This window comes from Halichoerus grypus, chromosome 8 (genome assembly GCF_964656455.1).
Source record: "Halichoerus grypus chromosome 8, mHalGry1.hap1.1, whole genome shotgun sequence".
Lineage (NCBI taxonomy): Eukaryota > Metazoa > Chordata > Mammalia > Carnivora > Phocidae > Halichoerus > Halichoerus grypus.
This window is the reverse complement of record NC_135719.1, coordinates 57,528,520-57,545,601: the sequence shown is the minus strand read 5'-3', so window position 1 is coordinate 57,545,601 and position 17,082 is coordinate 57,528,520. Positions and strand designations below refer to the sequence as shown.

General features: G+C 39.8%; 1 protein-coding gene across 1 annotated transcript in view; it reads right to left on the bottom strand.

Moving 5' to 3' along the window:
- The window catches only part of PRTG (protogenin), a 121,607-nt gene extending 106,314 nt beyond the window's left edge, over positions 1 to 15,293 (bottom strand). The window contains exons 1-2 of the mRNA XM_036101615.2: positions 15,200 to 15,293; positions 12,645 to 12,947 (exon numbers count right to left, since the gene is read on the bottom strand). Coding sequence (XP_035957508.2) covers positions 12,645 to 12,947; positions 15,200 to 15,293 — 397 coding nt within the window. The remainder of the gene's footprint in view (positions 1 to 12,644; positions 12,948 to 15,199) is intronic.
- Between the last annotated feature and the right edge of the window lie 1,789 nt (positions 15,294 to 17,082).

Sequence of the window (17,082 nt, the reverse complement as noted above, 5' to 3'; positions counted from 1 at the left end):
TCTCTGCAGTGCTAATAGCCATATTTCTGATTTAGGAACAGGAAGTGAAGACTATTCAACATTGTACTAGAAGTTCAAGCCAGAGGAATTAGATAAGAAAAAGATGTAAAAGGCATCCAAATTGGAAAAAAAAAAGTAGTAAAACAATGTCATTCACAGATAATATAATTCTATACATATAAAATTCCAAAGAATCTATAAGAAATGTTCTAAAGCTAACAAATGAATTAAAAAGTTTCAGTGTACAAGATCAACACACATAAAGCCATTGTGTTTATACACACCAGCAATAAACTATTTCATTTACAATAGCATCTTAAAGAATAAAGTATCTAAGAATAAATTTCATTAAAAATATCTTTGGACTGAAAACTATAAAACACTGCTGAAAGAAAATAAAGATCTAACTACACAGTAAGATGTATTGTTTCTGGATTGCAAGACTTAATATCGTTAAGATATCAACATTACCCAAAGTAATGTGCACATTCAATGCAATCCATATAAAAATTCAAAAATTCTTTTATGCAGAAATGGAAAAGCCAATCCTAAAATTCATATGGAATTGCAAGGGGCCATGAATAGTCAAAAAAAAAAAAAAAAGTCAAAAGAAAGAACAAAGTTGGAATACTCACATATCCTGATTTAAAACTTACTGCAAAGCTCTAATAACCAAAATAGTATGGTACTGGCATAAAGGTAGGCATACAGACCAACAGAATAGAATCAAGAATCCAGAAATAAATCCTATACACCTATGGCTAATTGATTTCAACAAGGGTGCCAAATCCATTCAATAAGGAACAAAGAGTCTCTTCAATGAATGGTGCTGGGACAACTGGATTTCCACATGCAAAAGTGTAAAGCTAGACTCCTACCACTGGATTTGGTGATGGATTATTAGGTCTAACAACAAAAGTACAAGCAACAGAAGAAAAAATAAACTGAATTTAATCAAAATTAAAAATTTTGTGCATCAAAGGACATTATCAAGAAAGTGAAATGACAAAATACAGAATTGGAGAAAATAGTTTCAAATCATATGACTGATAAGATGAATATCCAGAATATGAAAAAAACAAAACTCCTACAATGCAACAAAAATATAAAATTCAACAACCCAATTTAAAAAAATGGGTAGTAGGTATTTCTCCAGATGGCCAGTAAGTACATGAAAAGATCATTAGTCATTAGGGAGATGCAAATCAAAACCACAATGAGGTAACACTTCACATTTACTGTGCGATACTAATAATAAGGGAAATAATAAGCATTGGTGTGGACATGGAAAAACTGAATCCCTTGCACATTGCTGGTGGGAATATAAAATGCTGCAGCAACAGTTAGGTGGCTCCCCAAAAGGTTAAATGCCGAATTACCATATGATCTAGCAATTCCACTCCTAGGCACATGCCCAAAAGAAGTGAAAACGGGGACTGAGATACTTGTATACCAATGTTCACGGCAGAATTATTCACAATAGCCAAAAGAAGGAACAATCAAATTATCCATCAACAGATGACTAGATAAAGATAATGTGGTATATCATACAATGGAATCTTATTCAACCATGAAGACGAGGTACTAATAAATGCTACAACATGGATGAAACTTGAAAACATTATGCTAAGTGAAAGAAGCCAGACACAAAACTCCACATATTGTACAATTCTATTTTTATGATATGTCCAGAATAAGCAAATCTACAGAGACAAATCAGATTAGTGGTTCCAGGGTATAGGTGAAGAGAGAACTGGGCGCTGTAAGGTTTCTTTTTGGGGTGATGGATATATTCTGAAATTAGATAATGGTGAAAGATGCATAAAACCCACAGAATTACACACTTTCAAAAGATGAACTTTTGTGGTATGTGAATTCCACCTCAATAAAACTGCTACTAAAAAAATTTCCATGCTAGACATAGGCTATCACTATGCCCCTCTTTCCAAGGAATAATAATAATAATGACACACAGTCAACCATTTATTTAAATCTCAACTTTTTTTTAAAGATTTTATTTGAGAGAGAGCGCAAAGAGAGAGAGAGAGAGCGCACGCGCAAGCAGGGGCAGGCGCAGAGGGAGAAGCAGCAGAATCCCCACTGAGTGGAGAGCCAATGCACCTCCCTACCCACCCCTCGATCCCAGGATGCCGGGATCATGACCTGAGCCGAAGGCAGAAGCTTAACTGACTGAGCCACCCAGGCGCCCCTCAACCTTTTGACTACAAAAGAGCCTTGTTCTTTGGAGGTTATTTAAAGATACATTGAAAATCAATGCTTTAGCTCAAACTTCCATTTGTACAGATATATCAACAAATGCTGAACCTCTAAAAGGACTGGAGCTCTATCTCCCTGCATTGAGGTTATACACAGGAAAAGAAACTTCATGAAGTGTTACAGGGCAGATTAAAGTAGAAACACATTAGTGATTTTGTTTGAAAATTGCCTATTTTCTACAGCAACAACAACAAAGTCTTATACAAATACAGAAGTAAAGGGTGAGTTGCACAATGATAAAGTAATGCTTTTAAATATTAAGAAATTAAAGAAATGTCTTTAACCTCAGGGTCAGTTCCACTATGATTCTCTTTTCTAAATTCTGGATTAGATGAGATATATTTGAATATAAAAAGACACATTTCCACACAATACACAGGAGAAAATCTTTACTGAAACACTGTGAATTCATGACTAGAATCAGCAAACTTGAACTCTAATCCCAGACCTAGTAGCTGTGCCCTTCTTGGGCAAGGCAGTTATCTCCTTTCAGCTTCATATTCCTTATCTGCAAAATAGAAACTTCTAAGACTACAAGTTGTGATCTTAACTCATGTTAGAGGAAGCCAAAATGATACTGCAAGTCAAATTAGGGAGCAAGGACTCTACTGACTACGGGTTTCAGAAAACCTTAAAGGTTTCTCTTCAAAATGTTCATTGCCAGTATCTTAACAAGTTGTTTTTTTTTTTTTTTTAAGATTTTTACTTATTTTTTTGACAGAGAGAGACACAGTGAGAGAGGGAACACAAACGGGGGAGTGAGAGAGGGAGAAGCAGGCTCCCCGCTGAGCAGGGAGCCTGATGCGGGGCTTGATCTCAGGACCCCGGGATCACGACCTGAGCGGAAGGCAGACGCTTAATGACTGAGCCACCCAGGTGCCCTTTAACAAGTCTTTAAAAGTTTGGAGATTAGCAGAAAAATAATATTTTTTTTTGTCTTTTATTCCATTTTTTTTTTAATGTTATCCCCGTCCGAAAATTGTTTAACAGGGCAAAACTTCAGATTGTCAGCTTCTTTCTGTCCTGAGAAGAGTCAATTCTACTGTAAGAAACCAGTCACTTCTCTATTGACCAGCTTGTAATTTCTCGGTGTACCATTTGCTAAGCAATAAAATTCTCTCCCTAAATATCATAGCTTCCAAGTTGACATCTGGTGGACTGAAAATTACACTTAAATTTCACAAAGTTTCTTCTGCCTGTATACTATCTTTCATGTATTATCACAGATTTCTAAAAATGTGGTAAATCATCCTGGTAAAGATACTTGCAGGCTTTGAAGAAATCATTCCATCACTGGGATAACTAATAATCCTTTTGGTAAAACTTTTAGTAATCTTACTGCTTTACTGAGGTTGGTCCCTCAATTAAAATTATGTTAAAAGTATTAACTAAGACAGAGCATGGAAATGTGACTTTCTCAAACACAAAAAGTGAATTCTTTTTAGTAAAAAAAAACAGTAAATACATTTAACTGTTAAAATTATTTAAGAAAAGCTGTGATCTCTCTTTTAAAAAGAAATACCAAAATGGCAATACCAACATCAAAGCATTTTTTTCCTATTATGTGTTCACTTTGAGGTCAATATTTTAATTGGAGTTACTTTAAATCCAATCAGAGGGACTCAAGCTAACTCAGTTTGAAAGCTGGGGGGGGAATTAAACTTTATCATTCTTAATAGGAATTGGTGGTGGGTGGAGACAGGCAGTATAATCTATTTCTATTAAAATACTAATACATTAGCAAAAAATCTGTTAAGATGAAATTGGCACTATTTCGCTTAAACACTGAGTCAATAAACATCAGAATACACTATTAATTAGCAAAACTAGACACATTTGTAAAGTTATACCTCTCACATACTACGTCAACCTTCAGAGAGCACAGCTATTATGAACTGCCCAGTGCCAGGCAAAGTAACTTATTTTTCTGACTCTTAAAAATTGTACTAGTTCAAATTATCAGTATTGGTTTAAGACTCCCCCCACCAAATTTGATTCCCCTATGATTCATGGCAAGAGTATGAATTCTTAAAAGTATCAAGATAAATAATGGCCAAGCTATTTTAATTTTTTCTCGGTGACTTAAATGGTTCTCTTACAATGTGTGATTGGACTCAGTCTTATAAAAAAATATAATTTATTGCCCATTTATGTAGAATTACAATAACGAATTACAAAAATAAGGGCACTGTGTTGCTCAACACCTGTCCCCCCTCCTTTTTGTCCAGCTACCCATTTTTACAGATAACACAAGGTAGGGATCAGAATGATTAAGTGATTTGTCTGAAGTCATATAAATCACCAGCAACGGAGAAGACATAAATGACTGGTTTTCCTGCCTTTTGTCATTCTGCTTTTCCACTGCAGTTCCCAGCAACTTGGTAAAATAAATAAATAAAATAAAATAAAATAAAATAGCAGTACTGAGAATATTTACCAGATATTGGTACCTGTCAAATTCATAATTTCTTTATGAAATGACTATAAGAATAAGAAAAGAAGAACATTAAAATTCTGTTTTGACACAACTACTATTTACCTTAAAATAAGGAAATGTGCATTTTCTCTTCTAGTTTGAACTAACTGATGATTTGTTCTACTCAAAGGACTTTTTTGGAGTAGAACACATGGTGCAAGTGTTCCACCATCCATGCATGGTCCTAGAGCCACTCTAAGAGATCCGGTTTTCTCCTTCATCCAGCTCAACTGCTACTTGAGTCAGCACTGGCTTCCTGGCCTCAACAGGTGACCAACCACCTATAGGCACAATCTTAACTTTTACTAGCATAAATAGCTAACCAAAACGAAAGCAAACACAAAGAACGATACAGTGAGAAAGAAGACTATGAAATCCCTGCCCACTACCACTAAGTGATCTAAGTAATCTCAAACAAGTATTTCATAATAACCACTCAGAATTTGTCTGCAACTTTGTGTGTGCTAGTTAACATACTGTAGTGTCTAATTCTTTTCCCTTTACTTACCCCTTGATGCCCTCTCAAGACACTACCATTTTTACATCATTATCTAGAGGAAGTTAAGTTGTTTCTGCCCAAAATAAGTCTATGGTACCGTTGAATTAGCTGAAAAGATTTCTGTTAACCATTCACCCCAAGAACCACCTACCACACAGCAAATGTAATTCTCCGGGCTGTTAATCTCATACAGTTTTACTTGTCTCCATGCAGAGCATCACAAAAGATGTTCCTTACCACTTACCACACATGGAGATTTCTCCTATCTTTATCAACACTGGAATCCATCACATCAAGAAAATAAAATGCACTGAGTAAACAGGGTTAAATAAAATTTGTTTTCACTCTTTGACTAGATATCCTCAAGAAAAGATCTAAAAATACTGAGATCAAAATGAATGGACCTATAGAAGGGTGAACTCCTTTTTTTTTTTTTTTAAGATTTTATTTATTTATTTGACAGAGAGATAGAGAGAGAGCACAAGTAGGCAGAGAGGCAGGCAGAGGGAGGAGACACAGACTCTCCACCGAGCAGGGAGCCAGACGTGGGTCTCGATCCCAGGACCCTGGGATCATAACCCGAGCCGAAAGCAGCCGCTTAACCAACTGAGCCACCCAGGCGCCCCTAGAAGGGTCAACTCTTAATAGCAGGTTTCAACGTACCAGGTGTGTGAAGAAGGAATGGAGAGGCAACATCACTCCCACTTAGACAAACAATGACCCAGATGCATTTTTTTAAATCAAGCTTCCTTCACAATACTAAAAAATAGTAACTAGTTCTACAATCAGCAAATTCAGCACTGTTAACACCAAAAAATTAGATTATCAAGCATAAGACAGAAATAGTTAAAAAAAAACTACTGGCCCAGTATCACTTGGAAAAAAGTTTTCTACCTCTTTCAGAAACATCAGTTCTCAACTACTGGGAGGCGTGATTTTGCCTCCAAAAACACATTTTTGGTTGTTACAACTGGGGAGAGGCCTGCTACTGGACTGGCATCTGGTATGTAGAGGCCAGGGATGCTGATGTACATCCTAGACTGCATAAGACAGTGTCCACAATGAAGAATTAATCTAGCCGCAGATGATGACTGCACCAAGACTGAGAAACCCTGAGAAATGTAACCTACAGTAGAAATACAGGATCTTTTTTTTTTTTAAGTTGGTGGAGTAAAAGAGATCCATTTTGAGTACTACTAAAAAGACTACAAAATCGTAACAATAAAAAGCCCATTTTGGAGGATTACTCCCAAAGAATATGATTTAGAGAAAGTAGTCTATATAAAGCAGCATCATTTAAAAAAAAAAAAAAAACCGTCACTGATTTCCTATGGTTTCATAAAGTCAATTTTTTTTCTATTTTTTTAAATTTAAATTCAATTAGCCAACATATAGTACATCATTAGTTTTTGGTGTAGTGTTCAATGATTCATTAGTTGCATATAAGACCCAGTGCTCATCATCATAAAGTAAATTTTTAAAAGAAAATTTCCCTGGGGTGCTTGGATGGCTCAGTTGGTTAAGCGTCTGACTCTTGATCTCAGCTCAGGGTTGTGAGTTCAAGCCCCTCATTAGGCTGGGCATGGAGCCTACTAGAAAGAGAGAGAAAGAAAGAAAATTTCCTTTCCGTCAGTCCTAGGAAATAAGCCCAGTGAGGACACAAATTTGAAACCAGAACCCTGAACAATGACTGTGTTCTCCAACAGTCACTTGATTAATCTAGCCACAAATGCTAAAGCTATTTAAAAAAAAAAGCGTATACATAAACATGAGAAAAGGACAAACCCTCCAGAAACAGAAAAAACAAACATTTTTAATTCATCCCTTCTGCTCAGCCTATAAGAATTTGGCTTTTAACACTCATCAAACGCAGTTTCTGAGAACCAGAGGTTGAAAAAAGAAAAAAACAAGGAATGTAAAAGTCAGGAAAGTATTTGTCAGATTAGTGTCAGAGACCTTTGTGAGGATGACACCTTCATCCTCTACAATACATATCCCTAGAGGGATTCACTTGGCTGCAGAATTATAGCCACTGAAGGTAATTTAGTACATTTTTACCTTTTTTGCACATCACCATTGTCAATTGCCGACTGTGAGCTTGCTCTGTGCAGATTACCATGTTAAAGCAACTGCCAACATTAATTACTTCAATGACTACAACTGTGTCTTCTTCTTCCTCTCTTATTTACCAAATTTAAATGATGAGCTTAAAAAATGTTTTACTGAAGAGTCTGGACATTCAGAAGTATTAAAATAGTCCTGACTGAAAGTGAAAATCTGGGGTATAATTTTTAGGTTTTCTCTTAAGACATCTCAATAATCACAGCTGTTCTTAAAATTCAAGTATGAGGGTCGCCTGGGTGGCTCAGTCGTTAAGCATCTACCTTCGGCTCAGGTCATGATCCCAAGGTCCTGGGATCGAGCCCCGAGCCCCCACTTCAGGCTCCCTGCTCAGCAGGGAGCCTGCTTCTCCCTCTCCCACTTCCCCTGCTTGTGTTCCCTCTCTCACTGTCTCTGTCAAATAAATAAATAAAACTTTAAAAAAAATTCAAGTATGATCCTCAACAAAATGCCTAACATTATTGATTATTTTTCACATAGTCATTGCCAATTTAAAAGCTGAAAGTAATCCATCCTAACTGAGCGAATCTGCCTATGAGAAATAAAAATTCTCTCTCAAAATTGTAGTCAGGGCTATTAGGGGTCTCAAAAAAGTAACCTCAAATGTATTTATTTATTTATTAATTGAAATAGTGCTTCAACTTAAAGTCCTGCTTAAAAGATTTGTTTTGGGGGGGATTTTGGGGGGTTTTGTATTTTGGTTTTTTTGCTAGTCTTTTAAATTACTCTGGACTCCATCAATAGGCCCAGCTGTTAAACTCAGGAGCAATGACAACAAATCCCTTGGCAAACAAGTGCTGAGAGTGAGACCCTTTCTTTAGAATAATCAGAGATAGTTGACAAAAGAGGGCCATACCAAATGCCCTTTCAAAATTCCATTAAGAAGCTGAACAAAAATAAAATAAACACATTTATATACATCTTAAAGCAAATTATAATTCTACCCCTCAGTGGATCCTGCTTGGTTATAAAATTAAAAATCCAACAACTTTGAAAAACAGTGAGATAGTGTTACAGGTTTCTGAAGATGAGAAATGATCCTCACTAATCAAGTGCAACGTGGGAAAAACTGGTTCCATTACCCAGAGATTATCAGGTACCTGATAAACCTTTTAAGTAGACAGACTTAAAGAACCAAGTGTCATTGTATATAAGCCTGTAGAACTCTATGTGCTTTTACTTCCCTGACTTAAGCAATTTTAAGATGGTCAATTTTTAAGTTAAACATGTACTCTTGAACCATAACCTCTTCTCTTTAAAGATGATTTTTCTTGGATCCCAGAAAGCATCATCTGAACCTTATCTACAGTGTTGGCAGATGGGTCTCTCTAAATACCTCAGTTCTGTCGTTATTTTTCTGAAATCAAATGACTTTTACTTTTGTGTTACAACTGTTGAATTAGGGCAGGTAACTGTTAGCAGCCTGAAGTGAATATGCACACATGTAAGAGGTGTTCCCCTTTACAGCATCTATAAATCTCAATAAAAAGTGACACTGTAGCAAAATCTTGCCCATCTTGGGTCCTAGATCACTAATAAAATTCTAAATTTAGGCTAATAGTCTCATAGTTCTTTCTCTTTTCAACCACCCACCTTTTTTTTTTTAACATGAGTCATTAAATGTTCTCAATATATTTTAACTCATTTTGGGCTATAATTATGTATTACTCCTTAAAATAGAAACCACACTCATAGAACAGTTTTTTATTAATCTAACTACAACAACAAAAGCCCTCAAGTTTCATCTCCATTTAAACTACATCCTTTTAAAGGGAATTACTATTCCTATGTAAAGTTATAGATACAGACCACCTCCCCCGCTCCCCCCCAACTTTACACATGCAAAAACTAACTTCAAAATTTTGGGGGGGGGAACATCATAAAGTTACAATACTATGGTCTTCCGGCTAACAAATGCTCGCTTAGAGAATGATTTTTCACCCAAGTGAACAGTCCTGAAATACCTAGAAATATAAGCTGGCTTTATGTTCTTTCCCTGTATCCTAAGACTTCAATTTCCACCTTTTATGGAAAGGAAATAAACAACTAGCTTCCTGTTCAATCACTCGCTTACAGCCAGTCTTTTACACATCACAGAACACAACCCGCCTCCTCCTTTACTTCTCTCAAACGTCTCTTATCTTAATTTAAACTTGTTGAAATATGAGACCATTTTACCACACTAATGCTTTCCTATGAAATTTATCTTAATGTTAAGAACGCAAGAAACATCAAAATGTCCATGGATTATTTCTTATTCCTAAAATATTTAAATTAAATTATTTACATAGTGAAGACTTAGCGCCTGTGAAAGTGAAAATTCGATTTGCCAAAAGCTAAAAATATTGCAATTTATAGGAAACGGCTTAATCTTCTGTTCTTACTATTGTATACAACTAGAAAAAGGGCCTCCCACATACTCTCCTTTCTATTCTAATTTCATGAAAATGTAAAACGGCTAAAATGCTTATCAACAAAAAGGATTACCTTTTTAAAAAAAAAACCTAAATATTAATTTAACCCTAAACTTTCCTTTAAAAATGGGATACCTTAGAAAAACTAAGTTAGACAAATTCTTTTGTGCTCGGATGAACAACAGGAAAGCAAAGCCTCCAGGCCTTTGGGGAGGAACCCTGTCCCTGCAGCCAGCTCTGATGTGCTTGGGAGATAAGACTCCATAGTGACACTTAAGGAAAGGCCTGTTCACATTTGAATTTCTGCATTCCTCAAGAACAATTCATGGCAATAACTAACTTTGCAGGAAGAGCTACATGAAAGCTTTGGCCAATGAATGAGGGTCATCTGCTCTTTATCACAAGGGTAAACCTCATCCTGGCCAGTTTCTAACCTTTTAACCCTGTGAATTCCTAATTTACACATGAATAATGGAATTCTTGCCTAGAGTGCAACTTTCAGCTTCTAGTTCCTAAGTTTAGAAACCAAGACTTGATTGCCTATATGTGTTAAAAATCTAAAACTTGCACAGATTAAAGTTTTAGATTTTCAGATGCTGTACTCTTACACTTTTGAACCAAAAGATATGCTTGCTGACAAATCTTTGATCAGAAAATAAAAAGAACATAGTTGCACCCTGCTGCTATCAATAAGTAGTAGAGACCAAGCTTTTTTTTTTTTTTTAAGCAAAACAGAATGTCCACTTAATGCCTATTCTCTTCCTGTTTAATATGTATAACATCTTTACCCCGGACATAAGATAAAGTCATCTGAGCCTACATCACTGGACATTGCTCTTTAAATATCCAAACTAACTTTGTCAATTCAGAACCTCTAAGAAGTCTCATATTTCTAAAGAAAAATTTAAAACCACTATGCATTCATTTTAGATCTATAATACTGAATGTAATTTCCTAGCAAAATATCTCCACAGAGTTAAAAAAAACGTGTGCTTATGAAAAGTGTGGTCCCTATAACTGAGTACAGTTGACATTTAACAGCAATGTTCTACACAGTTTCACTAGAAAGTTTTTGATACTCATTATATGAAAACTACCTCACAACAGCTTTCAGAACTATTCACATCTAATATTTATTATCCATAATTTTTACACAGTTAAAAAATCTAAAGATATTTTAAAAAGCCAATACTAACATTTGTTTCACTGTTAATAACACTTATTATCCTATACTGACTTTAAAGCTCTGTGTGTTTTCAAGGCATTTCTGAGTGCCTTAGAATTTTGTCAGGCTACTAAGGAGGTCCTGGAAATAATGTGTGGTCATGATAAATGCTTCATCCTTTCAAGGCCCATCCGCCCTCCTCCACCTTTCTATCCTGCTCCTCTCCTCTCCAGCAAAGAACTACAAGCTACAGTTCCTGGGTATGAAACACCTTCCACAACCCTGAAAAGGTGACAAAATTACAACTCTATACAACAACTTTATGTTACACAAAAAAATAAACGAACAGAGCACACTATCTTGAAAACAGCACAGAAAAACCGTTAGTCAACAACAACAAAATGATTATTGGCCAGTGATTACGACAAACAAAAACGTTTATCAGAAATTTTCTCAGGTTTTTGCTATTCTTGGGGGGGGGGAGGTTAGAACTGGGAACTTTTCTACCTTTCTGATATATTTCAATATAAAAGTATCTTTGCTTGGATAATTTTCTATAATTAATCATTACTGCACAAATAAAATAAATTACTAATATGATGGTGGCATAAATATGGTCATACAGTGTTAAAATAGTTAAAGTCACCTAGAAAATCCCTGCCAGTAGCTTTCTAAATTTCAACTGTGTAGACCCTGAAGAAACTATTTCCTAAAGATTATGCTTTATCTCAAGAGCTCCCTCTTCCTATTGTTCATCCTGTAAATGATCAATTTGTCAGTAAAGCACAAAATCTATCTTTTGCAGATTAATAAAAGAATGCAGCTACAATACTTATAAAAACTATTTTTAAAATACAGTTGTCATTGTTTTAAGATTTACATTGTCTATTGTCATCTTGAGTGTTGCACGTTTGATCCCCCAAAGAGGTGGAAAGCCTCAGTGGAAACAAGGAGTTCCCCATTCATCCTAGGCCCATCTTTACACTCAACAGTTATCAGGTCAACCACCAAGCACTGGATCACTTGGACAAATGGCTGATCTGACAGGGCTGTTAATACAAAGGAAATCATTAGACAGCAGACTTTATGACAACTGGAATAAAGGGGGTAGATCTGTTTTAAATCCATTAGGCATAATATGGAAATGGCCTTAACCTCTTTCTCTCCCAGCAGAAAAAGACTAGGAATACTTCAAAGGCTTGAGAGTTACTGACCAATGCCCTCTCTACAATTAAAAAGCAACATGAGTGATCTTAAAGCTCTCAGAGAAATGGAAGATTGGGCTTTAAGAAAGATTTAGCACTCAAGGGCCATCTACAAAGCAGAAAGATTTGCTTGTGACTTTTAAATTTTAATTATTAATTTATGAAAGATGAGATTTTAGAGCTTTCGTTGTATTAGCCAAACTTTTACACCCAACTCTTTTCATAGTGTGAAACACTTGTAAATTTATAGAAAGCCACTTCTACAGGTTTAGGTGTTCTAAAACTAACTTGACTTTCATTCTCAATCACTTATTCAAACTTATATTTTTTTCTCAGATTTTTCTGCACGCCTTAGTTAGCATCAGCTATTATCTCCAGGAAAATTCTTAATGTTTGTGTGATTTTTAGGGTTAGCACATAGTGAATCACAAAATCATCAAAATGTAGCAATGAAAAGTGTCAAACAATGAAGAATTTAAACACTTACTTGACAAGGTAAGATGCGCTTTTTGACTAAGAATGGCTCCATATTTGTTCATTGCCAAGCACTGATAAAATCCTTCATCAGACTGCTCTCCTCGCTTGCCTTCCGCTTCACTGATGTATAAAGAGCCATTAGACAGAACCTGGATCCGTTTATTTTCAGACACTTTTGCTCCATTTTTCAACCATGTGACCTTAATAGGAACTTCTCCATGAGCCTGGCAATCTAAAATGATTGGGTCCTTTCTTGTGACAGTTACATCCTGTGGTTCTTTTATAAAAAACAGTTCACTAAAGCACCACACTCCTATAAGGAAAAAAAAGGGGGGGCATATCCAGAATTACAGATATAAAATCATTTCTTTAACACGTAATTGTAAAACATATTCAGGGTGTAACATGACAAAGTTTAACAAACATATTAGTTAACTGATAAACACCTTAACAAACCAATCTAAGTTCAGCAAACCTTTTCAACAAATCAGAAAAATCATCTTTTACAACACCTACTCTAAAAGCAAAGGGAAGATTTCATAATCTTCTATGCCTTGTAATAATCCTGTTCTCAAGCTCCTTGCTAGAGTATCAAAATCATCAGGAAAACTCATGAGCACAAGCTGTTTGCTACTTTTACAAGCTTGTCAAAAAGATCTTGAGCAGAGTAAGTCGTAAAAGTCTAATTTTACAAGAAATCATTAGCAAAACTCCAACTCTGTGAACAAGCAAGTTTATTTCCTTGTCCCTTGAAGTGTTTTGGACCCCTTGGCACCTACTCCTTTGGGAAGTGCATTTATCTCTTGTGACAAATTACAAGTTTGCATTTTTATATCTGTCCTTTTACAGCAAGGACTCTGTCTCCTCTCCTCGAAAGAGATCCATTTTACTTAATTTCTGCAGAGTAAGATAGGTATTTAACGGACAAACAGTAGGCTTTGAAACGCTGGTAACTCTTGCTGATTGTACTCAGTGGGTGATCGGATTAGAAAACTTTTATTTCTTCTTTCTTTCCTTTCTCTCTCTCTCTTTCTCTTTCGAACTACCAACTGCTGGAAGAAAGTGCGTGACTAATTGGTCCTTACTGTCTAATAGGGATAGGAGATTGCTTAATCGAACAATATACATTTTATCAGAGCAAAGGAAAGGTTTTATCCTAAGCATACACATCGCCCCCGTCCTTGCCAGGAGAAAGCATCCCATGACCGCCTAATACCCTGTCACCTCCTGCATTCTGCGCAAAGGCCAGCTAAAGTCTGGCATACTGATTGGGGAGTGTTAGAGAAGTTTGGGAACATTTCATCTTCCTTATGATGTTCTGAATACATGATTACAAATTCCCGGGACTGATCTGTTTCTCATCAAGGCAGGTCCTCGGAAACCTCACACACTAGTCACGCTCCCACCCTCGGGCTGCGGACTTCTAATATATGCCCTGGGCGACGCGAGCGACCCTAACAGCCCCGCGCTGCGAGGACCACTCCGGAAGGCGCCCATTGTGTTTCCGAGTCACATCTGACTTTGATCCTTTTCTCATGCTAACAGAAAACTAACTCCTCCAGAAAAGATGCAAGTCCGGGGTTTGTAACCTGTAAATAAATAAAATAACCCATTCTCCTGAACATTTCTCCTCCTCGCCCCCCCGCAATCATCACATCCACTTTACACTTTTTATCTCTTTGAGGATAAACCAACGCAGACGCAAATGAGAAAAATCAGTTCATCCAAGTTTGTACAAGGTTAACCTGGAGTATGGAGTGATCTTCACATTGGTACACATCTCGGGCCCTGCCCCAAAATACCTGGCTGGGCGGGGGAGGGGGGGAATCCTATTTATAGGATTATACCTGCCTTCTCAGCTCCCGGTACCTTCCTCCCCTCCCCCCCACCCAGCACAAATCGGCCACGCACCTTCCAACCCATCTTGTCTCCAATTCCACCCCTCCCTCCTCCTCTCTTGGTTTGGATCTGGGAAAATGGGGGCCCTAGAAGTGCTGCCCTGGCCGCTGAGTTCACCTATTCTCTCCCCTGCCCTAAAACGTGGGGGAAACCCCCACTGCAAAAAGGGGAAGCCGCGAGAAACCGCGGCGCCCCCTGCGTGGCCAGGCTGCCACTAAGGAAACAATATAAATAAAGCCACGTGCGCCGCGGCGGCCCCGGCGGGCAAGCCGGCGACCGGGCCGGCGGCGGGGAGCTGGGGCTGGCCGCGGAGGCGAGGACGCGGTCGGAGCCCGGACAATGGCGCGAGGAGAAAGGGGTAAGAGTGGGCAGCGGGCGCCACGGCCCTGCAGCCTGCGGCTCCGGGAGCGCAGCGAGGAGGGGCGTGTGCCGGGAGAGGCGCCCACAGCTCTGCCCGCGCCCCCGCAGAGCCCCCGGGCCGCCCGCGCCTAGCAGCGGCTCCGGAGTGGCTGCAGGGAGGGGGCAGGGTCCGGTGGTCAGCGCACCGCGGAGGACCTCGCCGTCCCCCCAACACCCCCCCCCCCCGCGGTTTCCTCTTTCCCCAGCCCACTCGCGCCGGCTCAAACCCCACAGGAGCACAAGAAACGCAGAAGAAAGCGCGCCCACCTGGACCTGAGCCGAGGAGCAGCAGGAGCTGGAGCGCGCGGAGCAGCATCCCTGGCGGCCGCAGCCGGGCGAGGGGTCGCAGACAAGGCGCCATTCAGCGGGGCTGCGCGGGCATGCTCCCCGGCCGCCCCGTAGCCGCTGTCCGTCTGCCGGCCCCCGCCTCCGGGTGCTCCCCACGCCGCTGCTGGACGCGCGCAGCCTGGGCTTCCCTCTCGGGCTCCGGCGTGGTGTGGCTCGGCGCGGCCGGCGGCGGGTCTCTGTGGTCGCGGCGAGGCCGGCGCACGGACACCCGCTCGCAGGAGGCGGGGGGCCCGAGAGTCCGGCCTGGGGGCGGAGTGAGGCGGCGGCTGGAGGGGGCGGGGGCGGCGGAGTGGACAGCGCCGCCGCTGCCGGCCTGGGGACTACTTTCTACATCTGGCCCCTGGTCTGGGGACCGCGAGGTCGGTGCGGCCGGCGGAGGGAGACGCCAGGAGGGGGGCCCCGTGGCGACCCTGTCGCTGCCCCGCGGGGAGGGGCGGGCCCCGCCGGACAATGCACCTGGGGGTCAAGCCCCGGCTGAGGGTCTTCGGCCCGCGGCCCCGCCCCCTCTGCCTGCCCGCCACCGTCGAGGACAGAACCACAAAGGCCGAGGCTCGCAGCCCAGGCTGCCCCCGGGGCCCCTCTCCCGCCGGCTTGTTTAGGATTCGGGGAAGGAGGAGGCGGGGGTGGGGGAGGGATGGTGTTGAGAGACGTGGAAAGGCCGGAGACTTTTCCCCTGATGGCCCCTGCCCATCCCCCTCCTTCCCTCGCACGCCGAGGCCCTGTGGAGGGAAAACTGACTATTCCCACTTCGGAGATCTATCAGCCTGACTGGAGGCATCTCCGGGTGCTAAGCCCCACATTTGGGGACGGCTCTTACCTTCCCTGCCCCCCATCAGATGCAGCACTGGCTTAAAAACATCTCCAAAAAGTGCCCTGAAATGAACAATTACCTTTTGGGGAGACGTTTTATTATGTTTCTCAAGTTAGTCAAGTTCTTTAATTCGTGAGAACTGTGCACACAAAGGGCCCTGTCCTAAGAATTGAGGCGAGATAGGAGATTTCTAGATTCTTTGAGCTTGCCTTGGGGAACTAGGCTTTCATAGACTACCTGGTTAGAAGTTAAACTGACCAGGAAATACACAAATGTTATTAATTTGTTCACATCTCTTAAAATTAAGGATAACAAGAGGAGGTAAAAGGTACATTTGAAAATGTAATCAGATTGCTAAACATATGTGGATCATAGAGATCATTTCCATGTGGATTAGCACTTGCTAATCCAAAACTAAATCTATGGCACATGATGAGGGCACAGGCTAAAAGCTAACCTTAATGAAAGCTGCTGACAGAAATCTAGCTTTTGTCACTAAAACATCAACACACTGCCTTTAGCATGTTCCCAAAATACTCCTTATGAAAAAAGGAGGGGGCGGGGGGGCGGGGGGGGAGATCAACAGTTTTAGAACATCTGCTGGGAGGGCAGCACTACCTTCCCCGGAAGCTTTCTATAATAAGGATCAGCCTGTTTAACAGTTTTAACCCGTGTAAAACAGTAATACCCTTGGCTATACCGCCTCCAAAGCTTTACTTATAATTTAGATGAAGTAAAACAATTTCTAAGCATCAGAATAAAGGTTCAGGGAAAGGGAAAAATGTTGAGGTAATAAAATGAAATACTTGCAAGAATGTTTTAAATATCTGATAAATTTACACAAATTTACATGACATTCTTAACTGTTCCGCTAAACTAAATTCTCTAATTGTATGACATTCTTCTTCCCCTTGACTCCTTTCTCCCAGTTTCCTTTCAATTGACCCTAAGTGCTCATATTTCCTGCATAAGAATTGCTAATAAGATGCTT